Consider the following 17,116-nt stretch of genomic DNA (forward strand, 5'->3'; position numbering starts at 1 on the left):
GGCTACCTGTTCTGGGGACATCTCTACCCCTGGCTACCAGTTCTGGGGACATCTATACCGCTGGCCACCTATTCTGGGGACACCTATAGACCTGGGGCTACCTATTTTTGGGGAACCACTGCTGTCAGATTGAGTGTATTTTGGGGAACTGCTGCCAGGTGAGAGGTGTCTACATATTAAGGGGGCATTCTGCCTATTTATGTGAAAAGCTGTCTATTTATGTGCCTCATGACTGCTGAATTTGTCTTGTTGCGGGCCTCATGGTTACTGACTTTGTCTTGTTGGGGGCCTCATGATTTGTTGGGGGCCTCAAGATTGCTGAATTTGTCTTGTTGGGGGCCTCATGATTGCTGAATTTGTCTTGTTGGGGGCCTCATGATTGCTGAATTTGTCTTGTTGGGGGCCTCATGATTGCTGAGTTGGTCATGTTGGGGGCCTCATGATTGCTGAATTTGTCTTGATGGGGGGGGGGGGGGCCTCATGATTGCTGAATTTGTCTTGTTGGGGGTCACATGATTGCTAACTGCGAGACTATGGAAAAAGCTGAATCATCATCATATGAGACAATAGCATTAAACCTACTTTTTCCGCTTTTTAAAACAGAAAATGAAACTGGGAGGTTCTAAAAAAAATGAATAATTTTTTTCAGGAGTACGATGGATGAAATTGTTTATCTTCACAGTTTATTTTCAACTTAATTTTCCATAATGTTCATGTATGAGTTAAAACGTTTGTATTTAGTTTAAATTGCTGTTGGCACTTTGTGATAGTAAAGTGACTTTGCAGTTTGGACACTCGACCTCCAAAAGGTTTGCCACCACTGTCCTAATCTAATGTCCCACCATTGCTTAGTTCATGTAAACTTGTCTCCACCCACGACCACACCCACATTCTGGTTCATGACCACACCCATTTTTCGGCGCGCCGCATGACGTAGCTCCATTTTTTGGCGCACGTACACCAACCCAAATTTGCTCCCCACTGGAAAATTTTCTGCGGACGCCCATGGCCAGCAGGTGGGTTTCCTCAGCTTTACCACCAGCTCCCATTCCGACACTGAGAGCAGAGGAGACACAGAGGCATGTTTCATGCAGGGGTGTAGCAATATGGGGTGCAGAGGTTGGAACCGCATCGGGGCCCTCCCTCAACTACAGTATTAGCTCTCTATTGGTCATAATAATCACTTCTATAGATACTTTGTATAGTAGTAATCATTAAACTGTTCCCCATCCCTTTCTTGCATCTCTGACACTGTAGTTGCCATTGGCAGGTTTTGTTGCATCAATTGTTATGCATAGAGTGCATAGAGTACGTCACTGGTTTAATGAGATGCCTCTGTGTCCCCCCACCACCACTCTCTGTCTCTGCCCCCCAAAACGTCCACTAGGGGCATTCCTGCAGAGCTTTCCAGAGCTGCCATTGGGCAGCTCTCTCCCTGGCCATGCCCCCTGCTGTTCCCCCCGCCTCCCTGCATGCTGCTGTGAGAGTGATCTCTAACCTTCCAGTGTCATGACCCAGAGGTCATGAAAGTGAAAATGGGCCAGTGCGGCCCACAGAAACGGCGGACAGTTTTGGCGGCTACCTGATCCGCTCACCCCCCGGATCAGGTAGCATATTTTTTTTATTTTAATGAGCCCAAGTCGGGCTCTCTTTAACCTTCCTGGCGGTAAGCCCGAGCTGAGCTCGGGCTATGCCGCGCAGGGGGATATCTCAGCCCCTGCTGGGGCGATTCTCCCCATTTAAAGTGCTGTGCGCGCAGCTAGCACTTTGCTAGCCGCGCGCACAGCTTGATCGCCGCCGCTCTGCGGCTATCGCCCGCGCGCAGCGACGGAAGAGGCCCTCCCCCGCCAGAGCCCTGCGCTGCCCGGACCAATGAGTTCCAGGCAGCGCTATGGGCTGGATCTGAGGTGTCTGACGTCATTCCGATCGTCGCCATGGCTACAGGAGATGCCAAACAGGGGAACGCGTTCTATATGCGTTCCCCTGTTTGCTATTGATGCCGGCGACGATCGCACTAGAGGGACACATGCGCCCTCTAGTGGTGTTTCATGTAGCTACCACTCTGGTAGCTTTACATGAAACAAAAAAACAAAAAAAAAAAAAAAAGATTTCTGCCCATTTGAAAAAAAAAATAAAAATCAACTGCCAGGAGGGTTAATGGTTTTCCTAACTTTTTTTGGCCTCTCCTGCACTTAAAGCCCCCTCCTCATTTAGCAGCCTCTCCTGCACTTAAAGCACATTTCCACTAGGGACAATTGCTGCCCCAATCTGCACCAAATCGGCAGGGGCGTCAGGTGGGGAAATGCTGCCTATACTTTCAATTGTTTGCTGGTGTGGTGCAATTCTGATTTCTGCAAAACACAACCAAATCCCTAGCTGTGCGTGCCGTGGCTAAGAGGTCTGGATGCGTGCTTGCATCACATCAAGTGCCAGATGCACGCCAGCTAGTGGAAGACGGCCCTTAAAGGGAACCTTAACTATGGGGGAAAAATAGTTTCACTAACCTGGGGCTTCTACAGGCCCCCTGCAGACGTCCTGTGCCCGCGCCAGGACAGACCGATCCTCCGGTCCCCAACAGCGAGCCAGTTTCATTTCAGGCAACTGGTCAGTTGGCGGGCCTCAGGGCTGCACATGTCCTCGCTCCCGCTCACATCGCCGTCCTGCGCATGTGCAGTAGGAGAAATCTAGTACTGCGCATGCGCACAATGGCGATGCCAAACGTGAGCTTGATTGAAGATGCGCATGGCCAGGGCTGCGCAGGCGCAGTGGCCAACCGATGGACCAGTTGCCTGAAACGAAACTGGATCGCTGTGGGGGACGGGAGGATCGGTTTATCCCGGGACGGTCACAGGATGGCTGCAGGGGGCCGGTAGAAGCTCCAGGTAAGTGAAACTCCTTTTTTCCCCCTTTAGTTAACCACCCTGGCGTTCTATTAAGATCGCCAGGGCGGCTGCGGGAGGGTTTTTTTTTTAATAAAAAAAAAACTGTTTCATGCAGCCAACTGAAAGTTGGCTGCATGAAAGCCCACTAGAGGGCGCTCCGGAAGCGTCATTCTGATCGCCTCCGGCGACCAGAACAAACAAGGAAGGCCGCAATGAGCAGCCTTCCTTGTTTTGCTTACATCGTCGCCATAGCGACGAGCGGAGTGACGTCATGGACGTCAGCCGCCTCCGATCCAGCCCTTAGCGCTGGCCGGAACTTTTGTTCCGGCTGCGCAGGGCTCGGGCGGCTGGGGGGACCCTCTTTCGCCGCCGCTCGCGGCGGATCGCCGCTGAGCGGCGGCGATCAGGCAGCACACGCGGCTGGCAAAGTGCCGGCTGCGTGTGCTGCTTTTTATTTCATTAAAATCGGCCCAGCAGGGCCTGAGCGGCGACCTCCGGCGGTGATGGACGTGTATATTCGTCCATACCGCTGAGGAGGTTAAGGTTCCCTTTAAAGGGCACCTGAAATGACATGTAACATGATGAGTTAAGCATGTGTATGTACATGTACAGTCCCAATTGTACATAGAATGAGTCAGACAGAAAGAAGGAATGTATTTCAACAGCTGAACAAATTAAATCAAATACCTTCTGATTAAGAAGCCAACATTACTTTAATGACCAAATGTATGATTTGCTATGATAATGCCCAGTCAAGCTGTGGTTCTGTTATGTAAAATCAGAATTTATTCAGCTTGGGTTTTTTGTTTTCACGTTCAAGACCCATTCAGTTACAGTTACCAGTTTGCTACAACTGTCCGTCTGTCAGAACTAAGTAGGGGTGTCTACCAATAGTGATGGTCGTGTCTAGAAGAACTCATGGAGAAGCACATGGTTTGTTTGATCAGCTGATAGATTTGCAAAGCTCTGATTTGCTGTCAGGGCCGGGCCGAGGCATAGGCTGGAGAGGCTCCAGCCTCAGGGCGCAGTGTAGGAGTGGGCGCAGAATTCATTCAGCTGTCATTCCTAATTGTGTTTAAAGAAGAAAGAAATAAGAAAAGTGGATACATGGCAGTGACTGCAAGCCATATAACTAGATATTAAGGTATTGGGGAGGTTGTGGGCCCTGTGGCACCTCTTAGTCTAATAGCAATCAGTGTGTGACGGCTGGGGTGGCAGGGATGGAGGGGTGCACTTTGGTGTCTCAGCCTTGGGTGCTGGAGAACCTTGTCCCGGCTCTGTTTGCTGTGATCACATCCTGCTTTGGCACATGATCATGACTAGCAAATCAGAGACTTACATACAGTATCTTTCACCTGACCACACTGATCACATGCTTCTCCATGAGTTCTCCTAGACATGACCATCACTATCTAGTAGCCGAGGCAATAAAGCCTCTTTCCTCCATGTGCCTACCAATTTTGAGACATCCCCTGCTGAGTGGGGTGCCAAGTAATGAGGGGGAACATTGGAAAGTTCCCCAAAATTTAAACTTACTTTGCAGTTTTGGGGATATTGAATACCCTTTTAGACTCTCTTCAAAACCACTTGTATTCAACACCAACAAAGTAATGCAGGGCACAAAATTATGTAAAATTATCACTTCTTTTCCAAACTTGGCATTCCCACTAATTGTCTATAACTCTAAAACCAGTTGTTACTATCCAAAGAAAATCCCTATTAAAATATGCCTGGTTCTTACCTTGTTTGGTCGGTTTCTTAAGCTCGAAATTCTGTGAACGTGAGCCTGGAAGCTGAGATCAGAAGGAAGAATGCAAATTAGTTCTATGGTGGAATAAAATACTATATTTTCAGGTTTTTACTCACAAACTCACAAACCACATTGGAACAGCTATGAGAGTAATGCTACATACACACTTGAAAGAGAAATGAAAGATATCAGACCAATTTTACCCCCTTCATGTAGTATGAGAGCCATACTCTACACAGTCAATTCTATTGTGCTGAACTCCCCATCAGATAAAAATCATTGCAAGATGCTGCACACACAGATGCTGTACAGACACAAAAGATCATTATCTGCAAAAGATCTGTTCCTGCCAAAAATCCATTCCTGCAAATTGCATTCATAGTCTATGAGATCTGCAGATCCTCATACACACCTTGTTTAACAGACATTCATCTGCAGATCAACTGCAGATCAGATCCACCAGGATGGATTTTCAGATCTTCAGATGATTGTCAGATATGCAGATGAAGTCTGTTAAACAAGGTGTGTATGATAGATGCAGATATCATAGACTATGAATGCATTTTGCAGGAATGGATCTTTTGCAGGAACAGATCTTTTGCAGATAATGATCTTTTGAATGTGTACGGGCATCTTTCTCCCTTCGCGTACATACAAAAGGGACGTCGGGAAAAAAGGGCGCGGGGTGTAAACGATAAGTGGTGATAGCCTTTATAAAAATATTGTTGTATTTAGTTTACAAATAATGTTTTACAAATTAAAAAACATTTAATAATGTGTATGAAATCGTAAATTGTGAAAACGATAATCTCCCTGTTTTAAAAGTGAAACTTATAATTACGTTTGTTAAAAAAATGATAATAAATGTTTTAATCGCTATAATTGTATATTCTTGTCAATAACCTTCATTTATCGTTTCTTCATATAATAAAATCTGAAAATATTGTTTATAACGATGAAAAAAAAAATATAAGTGTGTTCGTAATAACTATTGTAAAACATTAGTAAATATTACTAACATTTTACTATAACTAAACCTAACCCTATTCTCACACAGAACCCTCCCTGTACCTATCCCCAACCCTAAGACCCCCCTGGTGGTGCCTCACCCTAAAACCGCCCGTAGTGATCGGCGAATCACTTTATTGTGTGGAGAATAATGTTTTACAAATAGTGACTGTAAAAAATATATTACAATTTACGTTACGTACTGATCGCTTTATTTTGTGAATAATAATGTTTTACAAACAGTAAGGGATAACATTTTAAATACTGTTTTAGTTAAATGCGATAAATATGTTTAGTATTTTTGTAAACGTTATTCGTCACAGGCGCATTTTGTAAACTTAAATCATCACAAGCGCCGTTAAAAATCTCCGGGCACCGTTTGAAAACGTTAATAATCTCCGGCGCCCTTTTTTTACTGTTCAGCGCCCATCAAACGATATTTATTATGGACACCACCTCAAAGTCCAGGTGGGTCTAGCGTATAGCCTTAGAGCGGCAAACTTTAAATCACAACCTTCACAGCTCCATTTTCAAAAGCGAACAAATGCAAAATTTATTGCACATTTCCACATGTAAAAAAAGTAAAAACAATATAGCGTAATATGGCCTTAATGAATCGATCCTAGGGCCTGCGCAATACATTGCACTCACGTGAATAGATGAATATAGAGCAAAAAAAAAATAAAAATTTTTCAATATGTTTATGTTTTAAGATCGCGGACTTTTAGGTCTTATTTTTAATGACTAATGACTTTCAGCCAGTATCAATCACTAAAGGGCTGGGAGTTAGCATTGTGAACAGTAGATGGCACTATACAGGCCATCAGGAGTGGTGGCTAGGAAATATTGGATCCACACGGACGCAGTTACGCAAGCATGGAACGCAGCCGTGGTTGGTTTCCATGGAGATGCATTCCAGGCTGGCCTTGACGCACGTAATGCGCCGAAAACGGCGCACGTTATGGAGGAAGGAAGCGTCGAATCCGGCGCACTGATAGGGAGGAGCCCAGGGTATAAGAGACGTCGGCGCACCTGTGACGTCAGCCCCTGATGAGTCCATGCGGGCGAAACGCGTAGGGAGGAGCCAGGAGCGTCTGAAGTCACTGGGCAGCGGGAAGTTCGCGTACTGAGAGGAACGAGCCTAGCGGAGGGTCGGGTCGTCGGCGCCGCCAGAGGGTGAACAATACTGCTGGGCTGTGATGCCCAATATGCTCTATATTCATCTATTCACGTAAGTGCGCTGTATTGCGCAGGCACTAGAATAGATTAATTAAGGTTGTATTACGCTACATTATTTTTACATGTGGAAATGTGCAATAAATTTTGGATTTGTACGCTTTTAAAAATGGAGCTGTGAAGGTTGTGATTTAAAGTTTGCCGCTCTAAGGCTATACGCTAGACCCAGCTGGACTTTAAGGTGGTGTCCATCTGGTGAGCTGCTACATTGGAGGGGTGTCTGTTTTATCACAGAGAATGGAGCACATTGAATCATGTTTGCACGCTTTGGGGTGGCACGTGTATTACTTGCAATATGAGACTACAGTAATGCACTATGTGCAGAATTTTGTTTAGTTTCAGATAAGAAGAGGAGCGCTGTCACAACATCTTTTACAAGTTTATGTGGTTTTTGTGGTAGCGAATACTCATTGGCAGGACTGTATATTTATTATGGGAGTGATGGCGGTGCCCTTTTTGTCCACTAGCTTCATGCGCCCAAGTTTCCTGCTTCTTCTCCCTTCCCCCAACTGGCCTTACTCCACATAGATCTACACCAAATCCCACATGATCATAGATTATTAGCCACACATTTACTACTTGCCACTAGACATTTTATAGTTTCTAATTGGAAGAATTGCTCACCACTTAATATAGAACACACCCTACATCAAGCTCTACTCAATTTAGACATGGAAAACAAACTTAACTACCCGGGCGTTACGGACAAGATCAGCTCGTCCAGTAACGCCGCGTTGGATTGCTCAGGCCCTGGTGGGCCGATTTGCATAATTTTTTTTAAAACACGCAGCTAGCACTTTGCTAGCTGCGTGTTTTCCCGATCGCCGCCACGAAAGAGGGCCCCCCCTGCAGACCCCCTGCGCAGCCTGGCCAATCACCGCCAGGCTGCGCTATGGGGTGGATCGGGACATCGATGACGTTGGTCCGATCGTCGTCATGGCGATGGGGGAAGCCCTAAAGGAAATCCCGTTCTGAACGGGATTTCCTGATGGGTATTAACGCCGGCGGCGATCGGAAGGGTGGGAGGGAGAGAGCAGGGAGGGGGGAATCATGTAGCTAGCGATAGGCTAGCTACATGAAAAAAAAAAATTAGGCATCTACATGGTACAATTTTTCATCAGATAGACGGATCTATTAGATAGATCTAATAAGAAATTGCATCGTGTGTAGATGTCCAAATTGTTTCAGATCAATTTTGCGATAGATTTTGCTTTGATAAGTACCCAAAATCTATTGCAAAATCGGATGCAATCCGATTGGACCGATTGGAAATGATCTAATAGATCCGTCTAATACAGTGGTTCCCAACCTTTTCCGGCCCGGGGAACACTTTGTGACCAATTTTTTCTCCGGGGCGGGGAACGGCGGGGGGTTTGCTGCGGGTGTTTGCACGACCTAGTGGACAACAGTGCTGTGCGCAGCAGGCTATGGGGGGGGGGGGGGGGGTGCGGCTGCATAGCTAGCATAGTTGCCCCAGTATAGGGAGTTTAGTTGCCTCAGTATAGCTAGTATAGTGCCCCAGTATAGTGCCCCAGTATAGTGCCCCAGTATAGTGCCCCAGTATAGTGCCCCAGTATAGTGCCCCAGTATAGCTAGTATAGTGCCCCAGTATAGTGCCCCAGTATAGCTAGTATAGTGCCCCAGTATAGTGCCCCAGTATAGCCAGTATAGTGCCCCAGTATAGCCAGAATAGTGCCCCAGTATAGTGCCCCAGTATAGCTAGTATAGTGCCCCAGTATAGTGCCCCAGTATAGCCAGTATAGTGCCCCAGTATAGCCAGTATAGTGCCCCAGTATAGCTAGTATAGTGCCCCAGTATAGCCAGTATAGTGCCCCAGTATAGCCAGAATAGTGCCCCAGTATAGTGCCCCAGTATAGCTAGTATAGTGCCCCAGTATAGTGCCCCAGTATAGCCAGTATAGTGCCCCAGTATAGCCAGTATAGTGCCCCAGTATAGCTAGTATAGTGCCCCAGTATAGCCAGTATAGTGCCCCAGTATAGCCAGAATAGTGCCCCAGTATAGTGCCCCAGTATAGCTAGTATAGTGCCCCAGTATAGTGCCCCAGTATAGCCAGTATAGTGCCCCAGTATAGCCAGTATAGTGCCCCAGGATAGCGCCCCAGTATAGTGCCCCAGGATAGCTAGTATAGTGCCCCAGTATAGCCAGTATAGTGCCCCAGGATAGCCAGTATAGTGCCCCAGTATAGTGCCCCAGTATAGTGCCCCAGTATAGTGCCCCAGTATAGCTAGTATAGTGCCCCAGTATAGTGCCCCAGTATAGCCAGTATAGTGCCCCAGTATAGCCAGAATAGTGCCCCAGTATGGGTAGTATAGTGCCCCAGTATAGCTAGTATAGTGCCCCAGTATAGCCAGTATAGTGCCCCAGGATAGCGCCCCAGTATAGTGCCCCAGGATAGCTAGTATAGTGCCCCAGTATAGCCAGTATAGTGCCCCAGGATAGCGCCCCAGTATAGTGCCCCAGGATAGCTAGTATAGTGCCCCAGGATAGCCAGTATAGTGCCCCAGTATAGCCAGTATAGTGCCCCAGGATAGCTAGTATAGTGCCCCAGTATAGCCAGTATAGTGCCCCAGTATAGCCAGTATAGTGCCCCAGTATAGTGCCCCAGTATAGTGCCCCAGTATAGCCAGTATAGTGCCCCAGTATAGCTAGTATAGTGCCCCAGTATAGCCAGTATAGTGCCCCAGTATAGCCAGAATAGTGCCCCAGTATAGTGCCCCAGTATAGCTAGTATAGTGCCCCAGTATAGTGCCCCAGTATAGCCAGTATAGTGCCCCAGTATAGCCAGTATAGTGCCCCAGGATAACGCCCCAGTATAGTGCCCCAGGATAGCTAGTATAGTGCCCCAGTATAGCCAGTATAGTGCCCCAGGATAACCAGTATAGTGCCCCAGTATAGTGCCCCAGTATAGTGCCCCAGTATAGTGCCCCAGTATAGCTAGTATAGTGCCCAGTATAGCTAGTATAGTGCCCCAGTATAGTGCCCCAGTATAGCCAGTATAGTGCCCCAGTATAGCCAGTATAGTGCCCCAGTATAGTGCCCCAGTATAGTGCCCCAGTATAGCTAGTATAGTGCCCCAGTATAGTGCCCCAGTATAGCCAGTATAGTGCCCCAGTATAGCCAGAATAGTGCCCCAGTATAGCCAGTATAGTGCCCCAGTATAGTGCCCCAGTATAGCCAGTATAGTGCCCCAGGATAGCCAGTATAGTGCCCCAGTATAGCTAGTATAGTGCCCCAGTATAGCCAGAATAGTGCCCCAGTATAGCCAGTATAGTGCCCCAGGATAGCGCCCCAGTATAGTGCCCCAGGATAGCTAGTATAGTGCCCCAGGATAGCCAGTATGGGTAGGTGGTGCCCCCCGCCCGTCCCCGCCGCTGTTATTACCTTAGCAGCGGCCGCTCTCCCCTCTCCGGTGCGTGTATTTATTCAAGCAGCGTATCTCCGGCTGCTCTGTGTGATGCAGCAGGAAGCAGAGCAGTGGCTTCCTGTAACGGCGATATGTATTGCCGTTACTATGGTAACCGAGCCCTGCTTCCTGCGCATCACACACAGAGCAGCCGGGAGATACGCTGCTTGAATAAATACACGCGCCGGAGAGGGGAGAGCGGCCGCTGCTAAGGTAATAAAAGCGGCCGGAGGGGGGAGGAAGAGGACAGTCCTGCGTACCGCGGACCACAGGTTGGGGATCCCCGCACGGCACACCAGGCAACATCCCGCCGGAACACCGGTTGGGAAACACTGGTCTAATAGATCCAATCTGACGGAAAATTGTACCGTGTAGATGAGGCTTAAGAGGCGTAACGGGTTAATGATCCTTTTTGGGATGCTTATTACGCAATATACCTTTGCTCTTCTATTTACTGTCTTATGCTAGGTACACACTATACAATTTTGTGTTAGATAGATGGTTCAATACATAATTTCCGACATGTCTTATTATTCTTATTTTCGATCGGTTTTCTGATCGATTTCTCATAGAAGTGAATGGAAATAGATGAGAAAAGATAACAGAATCGAATCAGAAATCGATTGGAAAATCAAATCGGAAATCGATCGGACAGAAAATCGATTGAAAATACGCATCGCGTGTACCCAGCATTATAGTATCCACTTCTTAGATAATGTTCTGTACAATGCTTCTGATCTCTGTGCTGGAACCCATATCTTATCACTCTAGGATGTTTAAGGAGTTCTGGTTTTTTTTTTTTTTTTCTCTCTCTAGTTCTTGTTTTAAGTTTTCTTTTTGTATATATTAAGGCCTCACAACCTATTAATCCTTTTATATCTCAACACTTTCATGTAATTATGCATTATTTGACCTCATTGCTATCTCCTCATGTTAATATTCTTGTTATGTTGAAAACCTTCAATAAAAATTCAAGTTATAAAAAAAAAAGCTCTCTACTAATAAGCAAAGCTATTCGTGCGCCTGCACCAACGTTGCGATGTCGCATAAATGACCGCTCCTCGTTCAAAAAAACAATAGTCATTGGAAAAATCGTCTGGAAAATCGCAATGTGTGTACTTTCAAAAAGGGGATAATAGGGAGGTCACAGCTCAGCTTAAAGAAGAGCTGCCAGCCATACTATCTCAGTAAAAAAAAACACACACACACATATATATATATATATATATATATATATATATATATATATATAGATAAATACTTGCTCTACGTAGTACTTACATATTTATTGCACTGTCCACCTTTTGATTTTAGTGATTTTTCTACATTAAAAAAGAGAAAATCCTTCTATTTCCCATTTTAAGTGTGGCCATTTTGAAGCCAATTCTGATGTCATTTCCTCTGCCTGATTTGCCCGCCCTTCACTATGGAAAGTGCATTGTCTCAGCATGAGAAATATTGGCCAATCAGAGAGGAACAGAGGTGTGGGAGGGGAAAATAGGAGGGAAAGAGGCTTCAGCCAATCAGGCTGCAGAGGGGAAATAGAGAAGCAAGAAAGGACAACCCAGCATGCCCTGCAACTTCCTTTTTGTGTACCAAATAAGAGTCAGGTAAACTGGGGAATGATCATTTATCAACAAGAAAAGTAATAGAGATTTTAACTTTTGGATTGCCTCGTTAGCATCCTTATTACTTGTTTACCAGATAAAAATAAATTGATTTTTTATTTTATGCCCGACAGTTACTCTTTAAGCTTTAAGATCAGCTGGACTGAATGAACACAATTCACATATATTGTTTTACAACTGTGAGTTCACTTTTAAACATATTTTTACAAAAAAAATAATAGTCTAAGTGTGATAGAAGCTGGACTTACCGTTGGCGGATGGGATACTTTGTAAAACTGGCTGGGGGCAGATCCTCTGACATGATACTGGTTTTCTTTCTTCCACGTCTTCTTACTCCCACCTACACCCATGCTACATGAACAGAGCACAGACCAAAACACAACAGTCACGCTCATGTCATATTTACACTGCTTGCTAATGCAGTACTTCCAAAGTACATAAAAAGGAACACTTAAATTAAAGGGATACTGTAGGGGGGTCGGGGGAAAATGAGTTGAACTTATCCGGGGCTTCTAATGGTCCCCCGCAGACATCCTGTGCCCGAGCAGCCACTCCCCAATGCTGCAGCCCCGCCTCCGGTTCACTTCTGGAATTTCAGACTTTAAAGTCTGAAAACCACTACGCCTGCGTTGCCGTGTCCTCGCTTCTACTGATGTCACCAGGACTGCACGGTGGAGGCACAGACCATACAGTGCCTGCGCAGTACGCTCCTGGTGCCATCAGCGGGAGTGAGGACATGGCAACGCAGGCGCAGTGGTTTTCAGACTTTAAAGTCTGAAATTCCAGAAGTGAACCGGAGGCGGGGCCGGAGCATCAGTGAGTTGCTGCGCAGGCCCAGGATGTCTGCAGGGGACCATTAGAAGCCCCGGGTAACTTCAACTCATTTTCCCCCGACCCCCCTACAGTATCCCTTTAAGCTGTGAGTAAATTTTGGTGCAGCCATACTCACATTTTAATTTGACCATAATAACAGTTGTCGTGGCGCAGACTGTTAAATTTGGGCGCAGTGGAATGGTGATGGTAAGTAGTTCACCGCTACAAGAGTTCTGCTATAGTAAAAAGTATCTACTGCTGCAGTTCAAAATATCCGCTGACAGCAGTTCAACTGGTAAATTTAGCCGCATTGCTATGGTAATGGTAAGTTTACCGCTACAAGAACTTGGCTATAGTAAAAATTATCAGCTATTCAGCAGTTCAAACTTAAAGAGACTCTGTAACAAAATGTTCAGCCTTATTTCTTCTATCCTATAAGTTCCTATACATGTTCTAATGTGGTCTGTCTTACTGCAGCCTTTCCTAGTTGCACAGTGGCTGTATTATCTCTGTTATATAATCGAATCTTCTTTCCTCTGAGGGCTTTGTTGGGCTCAGGCACTCAGGCAGGAATGTTCTACTCTGTGTGTGATAGGATAGAAGCTATACACACCATCTCCACGCCCCCTGCAGGCTCTGTGTGAGTCACAGACTGAGCTCCTCTCAGACTATCACACTCTGGTTAGAAGTCATGTCTTTTGTTTGTAAACACTGCCTAAAACTGGCAATTACAAGCCAGGTTTGCAGCAGAGAGTGGCAGAAACAGCACAGAGGGGCCCAGGAGAACATAATGAATAGAATGGTATGCTTATTATTGTAAGAATTTTACAGTACAGATTCTCTTTAACAGTTAGGAATCAATTATCCACTATTTATTTATAGGCACAATTTGCATTGTGGGAATTCACATTGTGGGAGGCCCCAGCGGCCGCTATTTTATCAGGGGACTCCAGCGCATAAATTTACTCTTAAAGCCTCTATTAGAGTTTTACATGGGTACCTATGGCATTATTGTAAGATAGTGTTGAGGGGGCTTTAGGGTTAGGCATGGAATGGGGGTTAAGGTTAGGAGCCCACCTATGGTTAGGAGTGGAGGGAGGGATACAATTAGGCATCCTTTAGGGGAGTTTTAGTGTGAGGCACAACCTGGCGGTGCATACATATGTAATCGCGGCTGGGAGACTTGGGCACAGGATACAGCCGGTATATGGTTTATCCTGCTGCTGCACAAGTCCCGGCGATGTTAATTACTATTTCCCCTCCAGGTCCCTGTGGATATTGGGAAATGATATAATTTGGCTTCCAGCTATTGCTGGAGGCCGAATTATAGTGTTTTAAAATGTATCTTTTGCTCCGTCTTCTGACGGCGCCGAAGTTACTCAGTGTGCGCCCAAATCTCCTGCGCTGTGATTACAGTGCTCGCTGGGGGTCCCCTTTGTTAAAAACCACCTGGGGGGTGGGCTTAGTGTTAGGCACTGCCTGAGGGATCGGTTAGTGTTAGCCATCAAGAGGAAGGGTCCTATGTCAGAGTAGGGATAGGTTAGTGCATAGTAAAATATCTGTAAAGATTACCGATATTTTACTATTGGAATTAAGTACTAGCATATTGGAAAAGTTACACTGAGCAGCTGTCACTTGCATGCCTGAAAAATAGCTCTTTCAGGCAGCAAAAAAAAAATAATAAAAAAAACAGGCTGGTTATTAATATGATTTGCACTGTACATACACATATTATGTGTAACATCACATGCCAGCCGCCGTAAATGTTGCCTTACATTTCTAAATTAAATCAGACAAAATATAAATAGGTAAAATAAAAAACACCACTGTGGATCTAAGGATTAAACATAAGAATGCTAAAATTCTACTCCCATACTTTCTCCACGTTTCTGAGAAAAGTCAGCTACACAAGCAAAGTGGCATTTGGTAACAAGCAAAATAATTGCATATTACCATAACATTACTATTTTGTCAGGAAATTAATTTTTGCATCGAGTTTTACATATACACCATGATTTGCTGCATGAAACTGCTAAACACAGCTTTACTTGTTTCTGGCACCCACGGCAATATAAAGGGCCACTATCGCAAAAACCGATACATTTAAAGTGAGTGTAAACATATTCAATTAAGAAGCACATTTCTTCCAGAGTAAAATGTGCTATAAATTACTTTTCTCCTAGGTTGTTGTCACTTACAGTAAGTAGAAGAAATCTGACATTACGGACTAGTTTTGGACCAGCTCATCTCCTCATGGGGGTTCTCAAGATTTTCTTTATTTTAAAATGCACTTAGTGAATGGCAGATGCTCCGTCCAACTGCCAAAGAAGTTTGCAGGTATGCTGGCCAGCATATAAGTATAAATCCTTTTCAGAGAGTGTCTTTATAAAGCGTAAAAGCCATGCTGAGAATTCCCCATGAGGAGATAAACTACTCCGAAACCTGTCGGTTCTGTAATTTTTCTACTACCTACGGTAAGTGACAGCAACATAAGAGAAAGGTAATTTATGGCCTATTTTACTCTGGCGTAGTGGTTAGCTCTCTTGCCTTGCAGCGCTGAGTCCCTGGTTCGAATCCCAGCCAGGGCACTATCTGCAAAGAGTTTGTATGTTCTCTCCGTGTCTACGTGGGTTTCCTCCAGGCACTCCGGTTTCCTCCCACATTCCAAAAACATACGGATAAGTTAATTGGCTCCCCCTAAAATTGGCCCTAGACTACAGTACTTACACTACATAATATAGACATATGACAATGGTAGGGATTAGATTGTGAGCTCCTTTGAGGGACAGTTAGCGACAAGACAATATATATATATACACTGTACAGCGCTGTGTAATATTTCGGCGCTATATAAATACTAAATAATAATAATAATAATAATATGCTCTTACATGTATATTTTACACTTTTTAGTGATAGCGGTACAGAAAGAATTCTACACAATAAACAGCCCAGACTCAGCCTCAGTGGGACAGCGGGGCTACATACCAATATAAAGCAGTATATAGTGTAGATATAGGAAGTGTTTCTGATGCGGATACCAGGATATTTAAAGGGAACCCAAGCAAGGTGAGAGCCATAGGGAGGCTGAAATATTTATTTCCTTTTAAAGTGGACCTGAACTATTGTACAGGACAGAAGGAAAATATATAGAAATGCAACGGGCAGCACGGTAGCATAGTGGTTAGCGCTCTCGCCTTGCAGCGCTGGGTCCCTGGTTCAAATCCCAGCCAGGTCAACATCTGCAAGGAGTTTGTATATCCTCCCTGTGTCTGTGTGGGTTTCCTCCAGGCACTCCGGTTTCCTCACACATCACAAAAACATAAAGATAAGTTAATTGGCTTCCCCCAAAAAAATTGGCCCTATACTCATACATGCACTACACGATACATACATATGACTATGGTAGGGATTAGGTTGTGAGCACCTCTGAGGGACAGTTAGTGACAAGACAATATACTCTGTACAGTGCTGCGTAATATGTTGTCGCTATATAAAAAATACTTAAATAAAAAATGTATGTATGCAATGTATAGGTATTTAGAGAGTTTAGCCTGTCTAATTCCACCTTACCTGTGACAAAGTACTACTTGTAATTTGTTCCCTCATTTGTGTCAGCTGACTGCCAGGGCAGATAGTTAATTGGTAAACATAGGATGTTAACAATATTCCTTCTTCCATGAAAGCAGGAAGTGAACACACTGCAGTTTTATAGCAGGCTTTGTATCAGCTGTAACAAATAAAAACATTTTCTTTAAAGGTTATCATGCTGTCACTTATCTCTTAAGCTGGCCACTAACAGTCCAATTTCTAGCAAAAAATCGTTCGAGCGATCAGAAATTCTGATCGGATTGGTTGTAAATAATCTCTATTGGTGGACACAATCGATCATGAACGAGTGAGAAAAATGTCGCCCGAATGAATTTTCGTCGAACGAAAATTTGGATTTTCTTGGTGGGCGTGATAAATAGGAAGCAATGATTGGTTAGTTGATGGTGTAGTGAACGATTTTTCATCCGATCAGAATTTCTGATCGCTCGAACGATTTTTTGCTAGAAATTGGACCGTTAGTGGCCACCTTTAGAGCAGAGAGAAAATTCTGAGTTCGGGTCAGCTTTAAAGAGGAACTCCTGTGAACATTTTACTGCTGGCAGGTGATGTAGCTGCTGCATGGTTTTTGGCAGTTGGAAACAGCTGTAAACGGCTATTTCCCCACAATGCAATGTTCACAGACAGGAAACTGCCAAAAGTTCAAACTTTTCTTGTGGTAGGGGTTACTTGTGGGAGGGGTTTCACCACAATATCAGTCATACAGTGCCCCCTGATGGTCTGTTTGTGAAAAGCCATAGATTTCTCATGTAAAAGGGGGTATCAG

The 17,116-nt window shown here is 44.9% G+C and overlaps 1 protein-coding gene across 1 annotated transcript in view; it reads right to left on the reverse strand.

The window, feature by feature from the left end:
• Window positions 1-12,278, reverse strand: part of BLK (BLK proto-oncogene, Src family tyrosine kinase) — a 58,712-nt gene extending 46,434 nt beyond the window's left edge. The window contains exons 1-2 of the mRNA XM_068233226.1: window positions 12,177-12,278; window positions 4,624-4,675 (exon numbers count right to left, since the gene is read on the reverse strand). Of these exons, the coding sequence (XP_068089327.1) occupies window positions 4,624-4,675; window positions 12,177-12,278 (154 nt within the window). The remainder of the gene's footprint in view (window positions 1-4,623; window positions 4,676-12,176) is intronic.
• Window positions 12,279-17,116: the final 4,838 nt, after the last annotated feature.

This window comes from Hyperolius riggenbachi, chromosome 4, assembly GCF_040937935.1.
Source record: "Hyperolius riggenbachi isolate aHypRig1 chromosome 4, aHypRig1.pri, whole genome shotgun sequence".
In the NCBI taxonomy this organism is placed as follows: domain Eukaryota; kingdom Metazoa; phylum Chordata; class Amphibia; order Anura; family Hyperoliidae; genus Hyperolius; species Hyperolius riggenbachi.